Here is a 17,057-nt window from a genome sequence, read left to right as displayed (position 1 = left end):
GGTCAGCACCACTGGCCACTTATACTTTATAGGTAATTATAAAACTGGAATAAATCCAAGATCAAAGGCACATGGGACCAAGTACTGCAATGTCAGGAGACCTGCATCACTCTACTCTTGGTAGACCCCAGGCCGCTGTGTCAACTACCAAGAGCCTCAGTTTCCCAAATCACAGAAGGGGACTAGACAAAATTGCATCTAAAGTCTCCTCTACTACAGCCAAGCTGTCCCTACTTAACCTACCTAAGGAAAGTGGTTGTCTTTACTTTAGAAAAGGTAGGGAGGGGAAGAAACCAGAAAAGGTTTCAAGGGAGGAGGCGGCAGTTCAGGTGGCCCTTGAAAGACGGGGAGGATTTCAAAATCTATAAAAAGGAGATGAGGAGACAGGCAATTCAGGGAACTGAATGAACGAATGCAGAGAAAACAAAATTCTATGGGGTTTGGAGAAGAGTGACTAGTTTGGCCAGAGCTCAGATTATGAGGCAGAGGTCACTGAGAAAACAGGCTGAAGAAGTGGGCTGCAGTCACAGCATGAAAGACTGTGTGATGCCAGGTTGTGACAGGCCTATGTAAATCCAAGGGCAGCTGGGATATTCTAAGTCATTTTAGGACTTGAGCTGAATTTTAAGAATGTTTACATTATGGTTTTTAGCCTTCCTCTTAATAACATATGGTTGTATAATAACCAATTTGAAAGTTAAAGAAAATTGTTTTTGAAATAATGTGGCTAATTCTCGTTAACATACTTTTCTTTTGTTTTAGATCAGTACCATCCAACAGAAGAGTCTACAATGACGGAAATGTCTTATGTCTACATTGTTCCGTAGGGTGGCGACTGGCCACGCTGGCTACCGAGCATGCTGGTGCGACTGGATTATTAAAAATAGTCACAGCTGGCTAGTGGCCACCATATTGGACAGCACAATTTTAGATAAAACTGTTGGACATAAAAAAAAACACCCAGCTTTAGTTGCACAAACTAATAAAGCAGATTTGATAGGACATGCTTCCTCAATTTAGTGAGGTAAATGAGAATGGAATGCTAATTACAGAAATAAATAATAACATTTGAATCTCCCTAACAATGGCTAAGTCAGACAAACCAATTTCAAATAACTTCAGATTATTAACTGTATACAGAGGGTGCCCCAAAAAAGTGTACACATTTTAAGAAAGTAAAAAGCTATTAAAATTGTAATACTCAATATATATACCGATAACAAAAGATGAATTCAAGTCACATTTGACTTCTGCAATGACAAGAGGTGCTCAGAGTGGTTACCATCAGGGTCCAGACACTTCTGATGATGGTGAACTACTGCTTGAGCAACGTTGATCAAAGTGTCCACTTGTGTACATTTTTTTGGCAACCCCGGTGTGTATATATGATCTAATCAATGCCTAATGCTAAATTCATTGACACTAAAGTTTCATGCAATATATTACAACACCTTTAAATTTGCAAATATAACTTTATATTAAGAAATAAAAATAGCAATCATTTACCAAAAGAATATCTGTAATTAGGTACAGAAAGAATATGAGTAATAAGAGATTGTTCTTTTTAGAAGACTTACTTTGATTTTTCAATAATATTCTTTACTTTGCAACGTATAAAGATTTTAAGCAAATCAAACTTTGCCTAAAGAGCCTGAAGATTATTGATACGATGGACTATCATGCCATCATTAAAAACATGAGGCAGCACCTGTAGTTGCTGACACGGAATAGGGGCCTAGACTTGTTAAATGAAAGAAACCAGGCACAAGGGGGTGCGTACAGGACACGGCATCGAAATGTAGATGCGTGCGCGTGGGCAGATCCTCCCTGGCAGTCTATACAAGGGAAGCCTGAGTGGCTGGGGGGCAAGGAGAAGACTGGCTTTCACAGTTGTCAGTGTTTTGTACTACTGAAATTTGTGCTATGTGCATATTGCCTTTTCAAAAAATAATACTTAAAAATAAAAAATGAATAAAGAATCTAGTTAAAAAAAATGCCTCCAGGGACAGAAGTTCCACATGCAGGTCCAAATGCAAGGGCACGGGCCTGCGGAAATCCACCTCCCTGAGGTGGCTCCTTGGAGGCCTGGTGCAGGGCACCAGAGGCTTTGGGTGGATCAGGCCACTGAGAAGCTCTAGGTGTTCCAGCCTCACCTTCCCTCTGGAAGCTCAAACTGTAATTTCTTCCCCTTCTTCACTTCCACATCCCGTAAGTCTCCAAATTCTGTCAGTGCTGCCTCTTAAACCTCTCCGGATCCAGGCCCTGCTCCAGCCCCGCGGCCCTCAGACTTTCCTTTTTGCCACTATCCATCATCTCTCCCATCGGATGGCCTCTGAACTGGTCTTGCCATCTCTTCTCTGGCCCCCCTACACTCCACTCTCCAATTTGCCCCTAAAGGGTTCTTTTTATAATGTAAACCCATCAATCATGACCTTCCAAATACTTGGATGGCTGGCTGCCCAGCAGCCCTTCGGTTCCAGTCCAGACTCCTAACCTGGTCTGTAAGTCACACACGCTATGGCCCTTGCCTCACCTTTTCTCTCTCTCCACATCACACTGACTGTCTAGCCATACTGCCCTTTCAGAACCCCGAACATGCTGTGGGCACTCGTCCTCACTGTACCGGTCCAAGTCAGGTATCACTCCTTACTGGAAGCCTTCCAGAACCTTTCAAGCCTCAATTAGGGCCCTTATCTCCCTTCGTAACTGTATTCACTGTAACTGTAGTACCACAGGCTGGTGGTCTGTCCACTCTGCGCGCTCAGGGGAGGCAGGGATCAGGTCTGTCTTCAAGGCTGTGTCCTCGGGGCCTGGCACAGACACTGACAATGAATTAGTGCTCAATGATCACTGGCTGAATGACGGGGGCACCGTACCATGTCCCACGGAAAGTTGGATCATCTGCTCGTGGGGACACTGTATGCCATTTTAACCATTTAAAACTGTAGTTAAACTATTGAACGACGGTAGTATGGTTTAATTATTTTTAAAAAAGCACACTGGATGCTGGAAACCTGAATGGACGCCACTTTTCCTTCAACATTCCTCCCAAGCTTCCCAAACCAAGATATAGGCCAGCGCTCTCAATTAAGCATTCCTACTGCTTCTACCTGGAATGCCTTTTCCCTTTCCCCACTCTCCTTCACCTGTTTCCCAATCTTAGTCCTTCCTCCGGGGAGAACTGCAGAATCACCCTCTTCCTCCTGTGGTCTTCCAAAGTCATGTGCTCACTCCACTGTCACTGTTCTTTCAGGCTTTAATAACTATCTGTTATGTGCTCGTCTCATCAACCTCACAATGGAGGCCTGATTTTCTGTATTTTTTTTACCCCGGGAGCCCAGCGGAGTGCTGGGCACAGAGCAAGCATCCGATAAGGTGAAGTACCCGAAGAGGGCACCTGAGTTTTTCTTTTCTAAACTCATTAGCAAGAGCCGTATAACCAAGAAAAGGATAGGAGGTCCTCCTCAGTCAGTCAGGAGTCGGTGCAGATCCCAGGCGCACACACACCCAAGCCTCGCCGGTCCTAGAGCGTTATAAAGTTTAAGCTTTTGTTTTGTTTGGTTTTTGAAAAGAGCCTTTCTATGTAGCACTGAGAAAGAACAGAGAGGGAAAAACACCAAAGTGATAGATGATTCCTGGGACAATACCAAGTGAAACACAAATGCAAGTCTTGGATAAGAACTCTGTCTGGGGGAGCCTTTCAAATCCAAAGATCAAGAGATGACGTCTCCCGCAGCCACGGTCCCGGGCAGCTCACCATTCCCCCAAGGCCTCGAGGCAGCGCATGCGGCCCAGCATCAGCTCTGGGTCAGCCTTGTTGGTGTCCATTTTCTTATCATAGGCGACAAGGGCGTCCTCCCACTCGTGCAGTTTCTCATACCAGGTAGCCTGGATCTCCTGCCAAGTGGAAAAGGAGGGCTGTTGTGAGGCCCGGAGAACAAGAGGGGCACAGTTTTTAACCCACACGCTCACTCCTACGGCGCTGTGTTGTATGTGCGACACTTCACCTATCACACTACGTCTCGGCTTGATTGCAAAGAACTTCAGAAGATCTGGGGGTATGTTTGGTGACGATGGGACTGGTGGTTCCTTGGTGCACTGATGGAATGATCCTGGGATAATCTGAGACAGGTGACAGGCCATGCTCCTCCCCCCATCACCTCCTGCCAAGACACAGAGGTCACCAGAACTCCAGCGTGGAGGGATGCGGGGAAACCATTTGGGACAGCAGGCAGCCCCGAGCAGAGCTCTTGCAAGGATGCCAAGGCCTTGATCTGCTGGCGTGCTGACGGGAGGCCACACGGCAGGGATGGCAGCTGCTTTCCTGATGGGCCAGAAAGACAGGCCACATCTGCATACTTGCTGGAGGAAAACACCCCACCTTTTAAAAGTTCTTGATCCTCTGAATCTCTTAATGCATTTTTCAACTTCCAGGAAATAGTAACTTAAAATACAATATAACACTACCACTTAAAATTCTTTGGAAAACCTTTCCTCCCTTCTTCTAGAGTTTCCCATCCAATGTTCCCTTCTGCTCAGTGCTTGGCAGCTTTACCAGTGTCAGGGGCCAAAGGATGGATTCCATTACCAGGCAGATGGCGTGCCACGCTGAAACTCAGTGTCGGCCACGTGAGTAAGAGGTGCTGCCGTCTCGAAGTTGCAGCCTGCAGCTCTCTAAATGGTCAGGGGACTGTTTTATGTCTCTGTCTGCCCTCTATGTGCCCTCCACCTCGGTTTGTCTTCTGGGCTTCTTCACCAGCTTAGTAAATGGCTATTTCTCCACCAGACCAGGGTAGTGGCTCCCCAGGGATTTCTTTAACAACAGTGTGATTTTGCAGTGGCATTTGTATAATGCAGGGCCCGCAATAGTTTCCCCCATTACCCTCCTCTCCTTTCTAAATAAAACTGATACTTGAGTAGTACATACACTAACAGCTACACTGCTAAGCTCTCTGAAATGATCTTTTCTTCTCACACCTCTGTACGGAGGTCATTTCTATTTTTGGTCGTTAACTTGTACTTAACTTCCCCTCATTTGTTTGCAGCAGAGACAATTCCCGCTGCCCCTGCACTAATCCTGCTGCCACCACAGCCTTTTTCCCAATGTCACTGGAGAGTGGGGCTTGCCAAAGTGGGTGCATCTGGCTCCGTGGAAGGTAAAACTACCCAAGCTTCATTTTTCAAGCCTGTTCAGAATAATGCCCCTCTATTATGCTTAAATAGGAAAGAGAAAACTGAGAGAGGAAAGAGTGATTGCAAAGGCAGTGTAAAATGAAAAACTCTTAAATTAAAAAGTAACACTGGTCAATTTCCCATTTTGAATTTCTATACTGGCTGGAAAAAAACGGAGCTAATGACTAATATGGGGCATGCTCAGTATGAAGAAACAGAAAACAGGCAACGGCATATGGAGCAGGTCAGGTAGCGGGCAGGACATTTTGAATTGCAATAGATTGCAGAAACTATAAGGTTTAAGCAATGAATCACACAAAATTCTAATGAGATTGCTATTACATAAATTGTGCTGAGAAAGCGCAGGCTCTGCCAGGAAAAAACAAACCATTGTCAAGTTTAATATGATTCAGCTACCTAAATATAACAGAAAATCCACCATGGGTTTAGCAATAATCCTGAAACTAATGTGCTCCTGGAGGCAGGGGAACTTTCAATTAAGGTTGGCACTCTGAGCCAGCGGGTGTAGACTATCTATTGGCAGGTCACCTGGATACCACATGACTGTGAACTCCTGGTTTCAGTCGGCACTGCCATCGAGAGCCGTATGGGTATCAAGGGCGAGGCCATCTTTGCTGCGTGGACTGCATTAAGGGCCCTTTCTGCCGACTTTCGGCCCTCTGCAAACAAGGACTGCAGCACGGATGGATGAGACACAGTCCTTTCTGTTTTGTCACCTGGGGAGATGCTTTCTTAGTCTTGTTATATAGATACATGCTCAAGATGGCAAAAATATTCCCTTAAAAATTTCCATGTAATTTACTCGCCTTTGTGTGAGGTGAAAGCCTAGGAAGTAGTCACAATTCCCTTCCCTTGAACACACTGGACTCTTGATTAAGGCAAACCAGAGTAAGTGGACTGCATGACGAATAAAAGGTTCCTTATCAAATATATGGACCCAGAACTTCTTGACCTTCCAGGAAGTCAACGCTAAGCTGATTAAGTTGATACTTTATGTAAGCTAGGAAGTTATCAAAGCACCCTCCCAGGACCACAAAGAGTAATGGAAACATTTTAATATTGGTAGGGCAAAGATGGCAGGAGAGAAGACGCTATGTAAGCAGTAATGAAATGGAACAATCCCTCAATATCAGGTATAAATTATAGTGTACTTTCTCTGGAGAACTGGCCATGGTTTCTTCTGAAGTATACAGCGTGTTAACTGTGGGCCAGTGGCAACGCTAGCTGCTACAGACGGCACAAAGACAACTCAGGTCAAGGTTACACACCTGGGCTCTGATGCCAGACTGCCCAAGTTCAAGTCCTGGTTCTGCCATTTATTCACTCGCTCAGCTTAGGCAAGGTTATCCTATTGGGACCATAGTCTCCTCATCTGTAAAATGGGATGACAGCAGTACCTACACACAGGGTTGTCGTGAAGACTGAGTTAGATGAAGTGTATAAAGCACTTAGCAAAGGGCTAGGCACGTGCTAAGTGTATGCTAAATACCAGCTATCACTGTTTGTTAGCCTTTGTCTTCATGATCTGTGTTCGGTTTGCATATAGTTCGCATAGCCATTTTCTCCTTCATCCTTCAGCTATAGGTAAGTCCGCAGCAGACTGTTACCAATTAGGAAAAAACCAGAAAAGGAAAGTAACTTCCTTGATGTCGTGGCCGAGTGCCTCCGTAGCCAGCTGGCTACCTCTTGCTTTTCTAAAAGGGCGAAGTCACTCACCAGCTCTCCGAAGTGTTTCATGGCGTATTCCAACACCCCGGCAGCTGCCTCCGGCTGCTGTAGCTTATTATTAATGCTGGGAAAACACAAGGAAGAGGTGGTGAACACACTTAACACACGGGCCTGTGGGAGGTGTGGGGTCGCTGTGGGCAGGTGGCTGACCAGCACGTTGGGGACAGCGTCTTGCAGATGTAGCAGCGCTCTGTTACCCCAGAAAGCTCAGCCGAGAGCATTTCTCCTGAGGAATGATTTTATCTTGCTCCGATACTCCTAATTTTGAGGGGCAACATTCGGCAGACAGGAAGCCCTGCCTGCTCTGGGGCCTTCCTCCCACCAGCACAGACTGGTTTCCTCTCCAGATATTGTAGGTCAGGCAGCACACGTCTAATTTTTAGAAACTAGAAACCCTGGATCCAAAACTGTCCCTGTCGTAGAGCACAACCAGATGAGGTCCCTTTGAACTTTTAACTCGTACTTCCTCTTACCACTTGCCTTCAGTAATAAGAATGACCAAAATAAATAAAAATCGCTGGGCTGTGTGGGCAATGCAGAAGTGGCCGTGAGGCGGGGTCCCCCATGTCAATGACAGCGAACCCCAGGGACTGTGGCTGTGTGACCATCTCGACGGCTCCTGACAGAGCTCATGTCCTTGAACTTCAGATGCCTCCTTAGTCCCTCTTCCAGGACCACCCCTACCTCTGCAGCAGGCCGTGAAGGGACCACATCCTGTGCCGCCTGCCTGGTCTCTGGCAGAGAGACGCTTTTCACTAACCCCGCACTACTTCGCTGATGTCATCTGCGGGCAGTACGTGGCCAGATGGGACTGGAGGACGATAATATTTTGGAGCAACAAGCAGTTCTGCTGGAAGGCCTGGTGTCTGGAGTCAGCTAAGCAGAGAGCTGCCAAGAGGCCTGAAGTAGGAGAGCCCCGGGGCTCAGACCCTGTTCCAATAGGAACCTATGTAAACTGGTAAACAGCAGTTAACACAACACTAAACCAAAGCGTGAGTTATGGAAGGAGGTTAGGAGGGAGGGAGCAGGCCTGAGAAAGTCAAAGGATCACAATGATTATATCTGCTCATGGGTAGGGAGCAAAATGGGACAGACCAACTTGGGAGTCTAGACTGCTTTAACGAGCAAGAATCCAGTTTATTGCTCTGAGTACAAACTGTCTACTTGACAAGAGTCAATTTTTAAGGGGTTTTGGGAAATTCCAGGATTTGGGTTCAATGTGGTAATATGGCAAGAGATTGCTGTTATAAATATTATTTTTAAAAATTTGAGTTCCACCACATTTCTTCCAATAAAACCAAGAGGGAACTGCCCAGAAATCTGATGAACTAGAGAAGTTAACATTTGTGAAAGTCATAATCTAGTGCCTCATATTTACAAAGCACATTTCCAATAATCTTTCCAACCTATCACTCCCTTGACCTCACGCATCCCTAAGAGTGTGGAAAGGGAAAGGGTCTTAGTCCTGTTTTACTCCTGGTGAGACGAAGGCCCCTGAGGGCAGTCATTTCCCCCAAGGCCCACAGTGAATGGGGACAGTCCCCATATGACTTGAAGCAATCTTATGTCTCTTCTTCCTTAAGGGGAGGTGGGAGGTGAAGTAGCTTTGGATCTGGAGTCAGAAGAATTCGGTTTACATTTCTGGAGGCCCAATTTTGCCTTATAAGTTGGGTGACCATAAGCAAGTCACTGTTTAGAGTTTCAAATTTCTCATCTATAAAGTGGGGCTAACACTACTTCCTTCACAGGATTCTTCAGGGAATTAAACAATGGACATGAAATTGCTAAGCAGGTCCTTATAAGTGCTTCCTCCTTCATCTGTTTTTGTCCAAGAATAGAAGTTGCTAGAAACACAGTCCTAAGTAAAGCAGTGGGCTAGAACGTTCTCCCTGTTTTCTGCTGCAGGATTCAGAAATGTTTTTAATTTCTAAGCAAAGCCGTAACATCACGGTTTCCTTTAGGAAGCCCTACAGAGTTCTTCTAGGGTGAGAAGGAAAAGCCAAGTCCAAAGGGATTCACTGCAGGCTCACTGTGAAACAGGCCCCCATTTCTCCCGATCCCAGTCAGGCGCTCAATTCTGTTGCTCATTCCAAGGGGCTGGTGAATTGTATTGATAATTAGTATTACTGTGTATGGGTTTGTGATTATCTCGTTCCTAGAAAAAAAGATTTTGAAAGCACGAGAAGGCAGAAAAAAGAAAGCCAGGATATCGGGGGTGCCAAAAAAATGTATACACAGGACCCGTATTCATCTTTTGTAATCGATATACATAGAGCATTACAATTCTAACACAGTTTTTTCCTTTCGTAAAATGTATATACATTTTTTTGGCACCCTCTGTATATTATTAACAAATATGTAATATATCATATATAAACATATATGTGTTGGATATATTGTTTTTAGTCCTAATATGGACTATTAGGATGGGGCATGATAGGAATAGAAACTGTTCTAATGAGGAAGATAAGGCATTCTTTTCCTTAACCAAGAGAAGTTAACTGGAAGAATCAGATGTCACAATCTAGGAGATCTAATCACTATCTTCCAATTTTGTGTTCTGGAACATATTCTGTTTTCAAGAACAAATTATAAACATTACCAAAGCTTGCCTCTCTAAGGATGAAGCAACACAAAAACAAAAACAAAAAAGCAAAAGTCCCTTCCCCACTACTCCCCCCCTCCCCCGTCCCCCATTAGGCCTAAAAAAAGAGAGTTTTACAACAAACAGATCAAAATCAGGAAGTAGTGACTCGGGACCTCAGAGTAGAAGTAAATTTCACCTTAATGTTGCTGTGGCTTCGATATACCCCCTCTAAGGCCAGACCGACACAGCTTTGCAGATTAAAAAAGAAAACTCATCACATGCTCCAACTTCTTTAAGAGCAAGTCCAAATAAGTCATCTGATACTTCTTATGCATACTCCTTCCCACGTGAAGGTGCACAAAGGCAGTGGAGGATGTACACAGAGCCCGCTGGGAAGGAAACAGAGGGGCTGGGCTCAGTGGGGGGCCTACTGACTCGGCCTTTGGCAACTGCCATGAAAATTGGAGGTGTACCCTGAGATTCATGGTAAGTTCTTGGCCAACAGTAAAAACAATCACTGAAAAATTCTGTGACTACAAGGACTACAACCCACCGCTGAAAAATGAGTGGGGTCAGTCTGAGACAGGGTCCTTTTCAAATATTAAGTTCTTGGTCTCATTTGAGGACCCCGAAGGAAAGGTGGAGATTGTACACACCCACTTTCGACTGTTCAAAGAGCAGAGATTTTCAGTTAACCAGCGGCCATCACCCTGATTAGTCTTTCCTCCTCCCTACTTCTACTTGATTTTCCTATGGAACTTGTCCCCTAAGCTACATTTCTCTCTTCCCTTCCGTGGAGTCTCCCAGGCATGCCTACAAGGCTGCTGGAGAATGCAACTGCAGATGGCGAGGTTTTGGAGAGCTCAAGTAAACAAAATTCCTGGTGCTCCAGAGAGCCTGTCATCTTGTTTGGGACCTTAACTTTTTCCTCCTTCCTCCACGACTTCTGGCACTTGATCATGGGAGGCAATATATTATAACAACAACAAAAAGACACCTAAATTTATTGAGAGCTCACTGTGTTAAACGCTTATGTGTGTGACCTCAACCCTATGAAGCAGGCACTATTATTTATATTCCCATTTTAACATGAAGAAACTGTGGCCCAGTAGGTCACAGGCTATTGGATGTCATCCTTTCCCTTAAAAAGTGTACCGTTTAAAAGGACTTTAAATAATAACTAAGAACTTACTGCAAGCTCTGCAATGGGAGGGACAGTGCCTCAGGAGGCACCCAGTAAATACCATGTTTCCCCGAAAATAAGACCTAGCCGGACCATCAGCTCTAATGTGTCTTTTGGAGCAAAAATTAACATAAGACCCGGTCTTATTTTACTATAAGTAAAAACTTTACTATTTTACTAAAGTTTCTACTTGTAGTAAAATAAGACCGGGTCTTATATAATTTATAACATAATATAATTAATATAATTCTGGGTCTTATGTTAATTTTAGCTCCAAAAGACGCATTAGAGCTGATTGTCTGGCTAGGTCTTATTTTTGGGAAAACAGGGTTCTTGTAAAATGAATGAATGAAAGCACTGGATGGGATGTTCCGATTGGCTAACTCTCTCTATAATTGGCCACGCAGGAGAAAGGAGCCCTACTGCACTTCATTTTAACTTCCTCACTGATATGTGGCTAACACTCCCCTCTGACCCCTAAGCTCCCATCTCCCGTTTTTCACTTCCTTTCAGAAGCTACGAATATGCCTTAAAGCCTCCCGACACAACCGTCCTCCATGCCGCCACAGCGCACTTTTGCCAAGGCAGCTTGTTCAAGGTTGCCCGGCCTACAGAGCCCAGATTGTAAAGTGTGGAATAAATAAGCTCCATGGAAACTCAGTAGTTCCTAGCTACGGAGGCCCCAGTCTCCTGCCTACTTGGGTGACACAAGCCTGTCCTTTGAAATATTCCCTTTTTAAACTCAGATGTGGTTTTCAGAAGACTGGAGGGAGAGACTCTCTGATGTTTGGCTCGTGAAAAAAATCACCTTTGCTCAAAAGCCCCCTTAATGAGGAACTCTCGTTTTATGGGGCAGCTGGGAGTTTTCGACAGCCTGTTCTATAACTGCTCCCTTGTGTGCCCCTCAGTCTTTCCCTATTAATGCTGGAGGCTTATAAAGGGCAAACTGTTCAAAGAGCCAGTCAGACAGCAGAGGAGTGCTGATGACACAAACCAGACCCCACTGACGTTGGTCCGGTTAAAACCATCTGACAACAAACAAGTTCAGCGAGATGGAGGCCTGGGCAGCAACGTGCCCCAGCATCAGTACGCCGAAATGACAGGGGCCCATCTCCTGCGGGCTCATTGAGGCCAGAAGGCAACGAGGGCTGTGTGGAGAGAACTTTCTCCCTGAGTGGATACTGACTCCCACTGTTGTCCTAACGTGGCGAGGGGATGCATTCTACTCCAAGTTTCGGTGAGAACACCCAGATGAGATCTTAGACAGTTATGAATCCACAGAGGAAAGGGGAACTGCGGAGCCACATAATAAAAGCCCAAGCCCACATGTGAACCCGGTGTTAGAAAGACGACGAGAGACAGACAGACAGGAGAACACAGTGAATTAGGGTATCCAGAGGGGAAGAAGCAATTAAACAGACATACTCGCTTCCTTCACTCCTTACCTCAAGGTTTAATTTTTAATTTTTTTTTTTTTTTTTAAGGAAGGCACAGCTCACAGTGGCCCAGGCGGGGATCGAACCAGCAGCCGAGGTGTTAGTAGCAACGCGCTCTAACCAACTAAGCTAACCGGCTGCCCCACAAGGTTTAATTTTTAAAGTTGAAGACCCTGAAACTAAGAAAATTCTTGGCAACTGAGGGAAACAATTTCTAGGGTTGAATAGAATTAAGAAATATAGGTAAGAAACTGCCTCAATGCGTGCTATATCAAACAGATTCTACCAAACATCTTTTCTCCCTGCTTTCTAAAACTCTGTTTCCAGAAGTAGGACAAGGGTGTAAGCCGAGTACGGACTCTGAGCTGAGGGGGCTTCTCATGGCCTTGGCATGCCCCCCGTCAAGGGCGGTGGCTGAGAAGCTAGTGCTGGGAGCAGGGGCTGTATACGGCTCCCTGACTTTCCCTTTCCAGCTTGTCCTCAGTGCTCTTCAAGGGCAGGTGGTGACGAGTTTCACTGAGGATGAAATTGACAGAAAGGGTCGGTCATTAACTGCTCAAGGTCCTAATGCCGACCCAAAGCAAAGCTGTAAGAGAGGGTCTCTGGCTTGGATCCAAACGCCATTCCTACCACCTGAAGAACTCTTGTTTCCCGAAGGGTTTTCTAAGTCATTGCTTCACAGGATTCTGCACTGATGTCCAATCCAAAGTAATTTGGCCTGATAACTCCTTCTTGTATGGCTCATTCGGTTACCGGCCTCATCTCTCAGCCTTGGCACCTTAGTGACCTTCAGCTGTTAAGAGGCAGCTGATGCAGGATGATTCAACCCAAAGCCCGAGCCGTCGTAAAGTCAGTCAGATGGGGAACATCTGTAGTCACATCTGGGGGACTGGTTACTTAGGCTTTCCTAGTGCTCCCGTCAGGAATTTACGAGACATTACGCACTTGCTTCCCAAATGGCTCTGGGCCTTCTTTCTCCTGTCTATTTCTAGTGCAGACCACAGTTGGTGTTTTATTTGGTTCTCCGTCAAGTAAGGATTCTTTGAATTCCCTTGGTGCTAGGCTGGTGACACATGCAACACAGCTGATAGGGGACCTCGGCAGGTCTGACTCAGGAGCTGGACTTTGCTTCGGGTCCTTACCACTAGTCAAGCAGTCTTTTTATTTCTTACAGAGTGCTAACTGCTGCAGATCATCCCATCACTTCTCCCAGCACCAACACTCAGCTCTGTGCCCGACGTATAATGAAAAACAAAACAGTTGGATTCCCATACAGTCAGGAAGATTGGGGTTGCTTGGTCCCGATGACTCTGGGAGCAGCAGAATGGACTGGGGAAGTCAAAGATGTGACAGTCTCTTTTTGAATGGGGTCATTTACAAGCAAAAGGACAGCAATGGTGACAGAAGCCATGTGAGAACACCTGAAAGGTGACATGGAAAAAGGCTGTGAGGGGCAATCTAAATGCAGGCAGTAGGGGAAGCAAAGGGAAACTGGCAGTAGCCTCAGAGTTACCCACTTAAAGCCAGAGTCAGGTGATGAAAATAGCACCCTTGGGTCAGGCAAGGTCAAAGTTTTCTTTTTTGTTTCAGGAACTTAGGAAAAGTAACTTTACTTCTTTTGCACATATTAAGAAAGAGAAGGCTGGCCTCGTTAGAAGGTTTCAAAGCTAGGGGGTTTGATGTCCTTGGAACTCTCAGGAACCTCAGGTACCAAGAGAAAAAAGATACGGTGCAAGAGAGGTAGCCCACCTTGGACAATCAAAACAGGTTCGTGACATCTCAGTCAATAGTGGCTTAAAGGAAAAAAGCTCTTACTTTGTCTTCATCCCTTCCTTTGTCTAGTCACAGTTTAAATGGTGTGTCTGTCACAATATCTAGAGGATATGCTAAATCAGTATGTGAGAAAGTGAGGGCCCTTAAGAATAAAAAAGATAGAATGCTAACAGCTGTGTAGATTAGGGAAAGGGGAGACAAAAATTTTTTCTTTTCAAGACTGGTGGGGGGAGGTACATCATTTTTTTTTTTTTTAAACTGGGGGGAGGTTAGTTCACTACAATATAGTCACCTTTCCAAAATATTATTTTCACCAAAGCACAGTCTGTTTAATAACTACTGGGATTGCCAAAAATATGTATATAAGTCGACCTTTGGTCAATGTTGCTCAAGCAGTAGTTCGCCATCACCAGAAGTGTCTGGACACTGATGGTAACTACTGTGAGCACCTCTTGAAATTGCAGAAGTCAAATGTGACTTGTATTCATCTTTTGTTATCGGTATATTTTGAGTATTACAATTTTAATAACAGTTTTCCTTTCTTAAAATGTGTAGACATGTTTTTGTTACCCTCCGTATATATTTTATACATCGTGGTAACCAGAGCGTTCATGTAATTGTGTATTCTGCTTTTTCATGTAATGTAGGGATTTTATACTTTATCCAGAGCCTTCATAATTACTTTTCACAGCTGCATAATTTCATCCTGCTGAAAGGTCCCATGTATAGGACCAGTCTCATGGGCGCACCCCTTTGGCTGGTTGGGAGCAGTACGTGTTAGAAGTGTTACCAAGTCAGCAGGAGAGCTGCTTAGGAGCTCAAGTTCAACAGCACGCTCATTAAGGGGTCTGTCCTGTGGAAGTCTGCAAGGTTGCCTGTGGGATTCAGAGTGCGCATCCCCTGAGGATGAACGCACTGCAGTCAGTCAGGCCAGCTGGCCCATTTTACACGTCACCTCCAGGCACCTCCTGGCTGCATGCAGGGCCTGGGTGCCCTAGCACAACACAGCGTAAGGCAGTGAAGGGCCGCAGAGCCCCGAAGTGTGAAAGCACACGATTTGTGCAGACTGGGTTTCCAACCCAGGGGCCTGTCAGAGGCGTGTTGTAAAAATGATGAATGGCTGTCACATTTCCAAGGCTCTGGCTGATTTAGGGAGCTATTGGCAGGCTCATCACTCCCAGCATGTCAGCCAGTTAATTACTTCCAACTTTATCTTTCTTGTCAACACTTCGTGACAAATTGGCCATTATCTTTTTATTCTACAACAATGAGCACTGTTCTTTTTCTGGTGATGCCTGGAGGTTTTTTCCCTTTCCGCTTCTTCATATCCAGAGTGAAATGAAGAGCTCTGAGAGAGATGATTAGAAAGAAGCTGTCAGGAAAAAGAACGAAAGAGGGAGGGGAGGGCTGACAGATGGAATCCAAAGCTATTCAACTACCTTGACTCAAAGCAGAGTTGATATTTTCGGTAAAATCCTGATTTCTTGGCTTCTCAATGTCCAAGAGCTCTGACTCAGTCTATTATGTGGATGAAGTTGGAAACAAAAATGAAATGAGCTGGCATCGAGTGACACTGCAGCTTTGAATTCTCCACACTTAACTGTATAAGCAGATGTGAGCTGGCCTTTCACTCCGTTAAGGAGTTAGGTCACATTGTAGAAATACCGATGTCCATTCTGGGATCAGGGAAAAGAAACAAATGTGCCTACCTTTTGGTAAGGAAAAGCTGACAGAAGAGGGCCATGACACACTAAAACCGGATTCCCAAGAGTCAGAGCCAATGAAGTGTCCAAAAGAAATTGTAGAGACCAATAGTGTCACCACTGATACAGTTCACTGTCGCTGGGACAGACTGTGTCAGAGGTGGCCATGGGACAGAACCCAGCACCTACTGTGTTTCATCAGTTCTAAGAGGCACACTTTTTTGACACTTTGACAGGTCTGAAATCACGATACAGGGTACCATTCAAAGTTTCAGAGCACTGGGACGGTCTGAGTGCTAGCAGTTTGTTTTCCCCCCACAGTGGTACATGAAAATTAGCAGCGGCTTCTCCACTCACCATGAGTGGTATCATTCAACCTCCAGGCGTTCCTGAGGATGAGCTCAATGCACTGGAGGGCAGACGTTTACTGCTGAACTACAATAAGCTGCTCCCTTTGGAATGGTCTGGGGCTACAATGAAAGACCTTTTGTCCCTTGGTCAGCTTGAGGAGAAACCCCGGGACTCTTCCCTTTGTACAGTTCCTCCAGCTTTCTTCACTGAAGAGCAGCTTCCTGTGGAGTTTGTAAGATGCTCTATAAAGGCAAGCTACTGTACAGTGAACATGTAGGAAGTCCTCCGAACAGCCAGAAATAAATTCACGCTCTGCTGGTGACGGGTGGGAGACCTGACCTCTTGAGTCTGTAGAGCTGGAGGTAAAAGGGCATTAAAGAAAAAGATGGGGCCAGAAAGAAAGATACAAATCTGTGCTTGTGCTCTGGCTACCCAAGGGTTTCCTTCATCTGCCCCCTTTGCTGCTCGGACATTTTCTCCAAGGGGTACAGATTCCTAGATGCACACTGGCACTTTTGAAGCCAGCATGAGCGCAGAGGTTTGGAATGTGTTTTTACAGAGAAGTGAGAAGCTTTGAGCAAATCCTTACCCCTGTGGATGGAGTGTTTTTCCTTCCAGCAGAGGTGCGGGGAAAAAACAAGACTGTGTACCTTTTCTGGAAGCCAGGAAACAACTGTAAAAGCAGGACTCATACTTCCAAGCAACACAATAGTGACACCTTGGGAACATGTGTTTAGAATTAAGACACAGAGTGGGTTTTGTTCATCCATCTAGCCCCCCGCCTGTAGACTGTAAAGCCCAGTCACCCTTGCCATTAATTGGTTGCTCAGGCACAACGGGCTCAAATTCTCCAACATTCTTAAAGAATTACAGGCCCACTTTCCCGTTAGTGCTGCCTGAGTCAGGGCGGCAGAGGTGCAGCCCAGAGGGAACCTCTGCAGGCCCTGGGTGGCTGGGTTCGGATTTTGTCATCTCCTCACCTCCTCCCAACCCGGGGGTCCTGTCTCTGGTTAAGAGTGATTTTCTATAATTACAATGTAATGGGCATTTGATTCCCACAAGATTTGTTAGGTTCCTGGATAAATTATTGGGAATACAGCTAC

General features: G+C 45.4%; 1 protein-coding gene across 3 annotated transcripts in view; it reads right to left on the bottom strand.

Annotated features, from left to right (window-relative positions):
* The window catches only part of MTOR (mechanistic target of rapamycin kinase), a 116,006-nt gene that overhangs the window by 35,030 nt on the left and 63,919 nt on the right, over window positions 1-17,057 (bottom strand). For all 3 annotated transcript variants that reach the window (XM_081057022.1, XM_081057021.1, XM_081057020.1), the window contains 2 exons: window positions 6,910-6,985; window positions 3,758-3,897 (listed from right to left, as the gene is read on the bottom strand). In XM_081057022.1, the coding sequence (XP_080913148.1) occupies window positions 3,758-3,897; window positions 6,910-6,985 (216 nt within the window). The remainder of the gene's footprint in view (window positions 1-3,757; window positions 3,898-6,909; window positions 6,986-17,057) is intronic.

Source organism: Rhinolophus hipposideros (assembly GCF_964194185.1).
Source record: "Rhinolophus hipposideros genome assembly, chromosome: 8".
Lineage (NCBI taxonomy): Eukaryota > Metazoa > Chordata > Mammalia > Chiroptera > Rhinolophidae > Rhinolophus > Rhinolophus hipposideros.
This window is presented reverse-complemented; position numbering and strand designations above follow the sequence as displayed.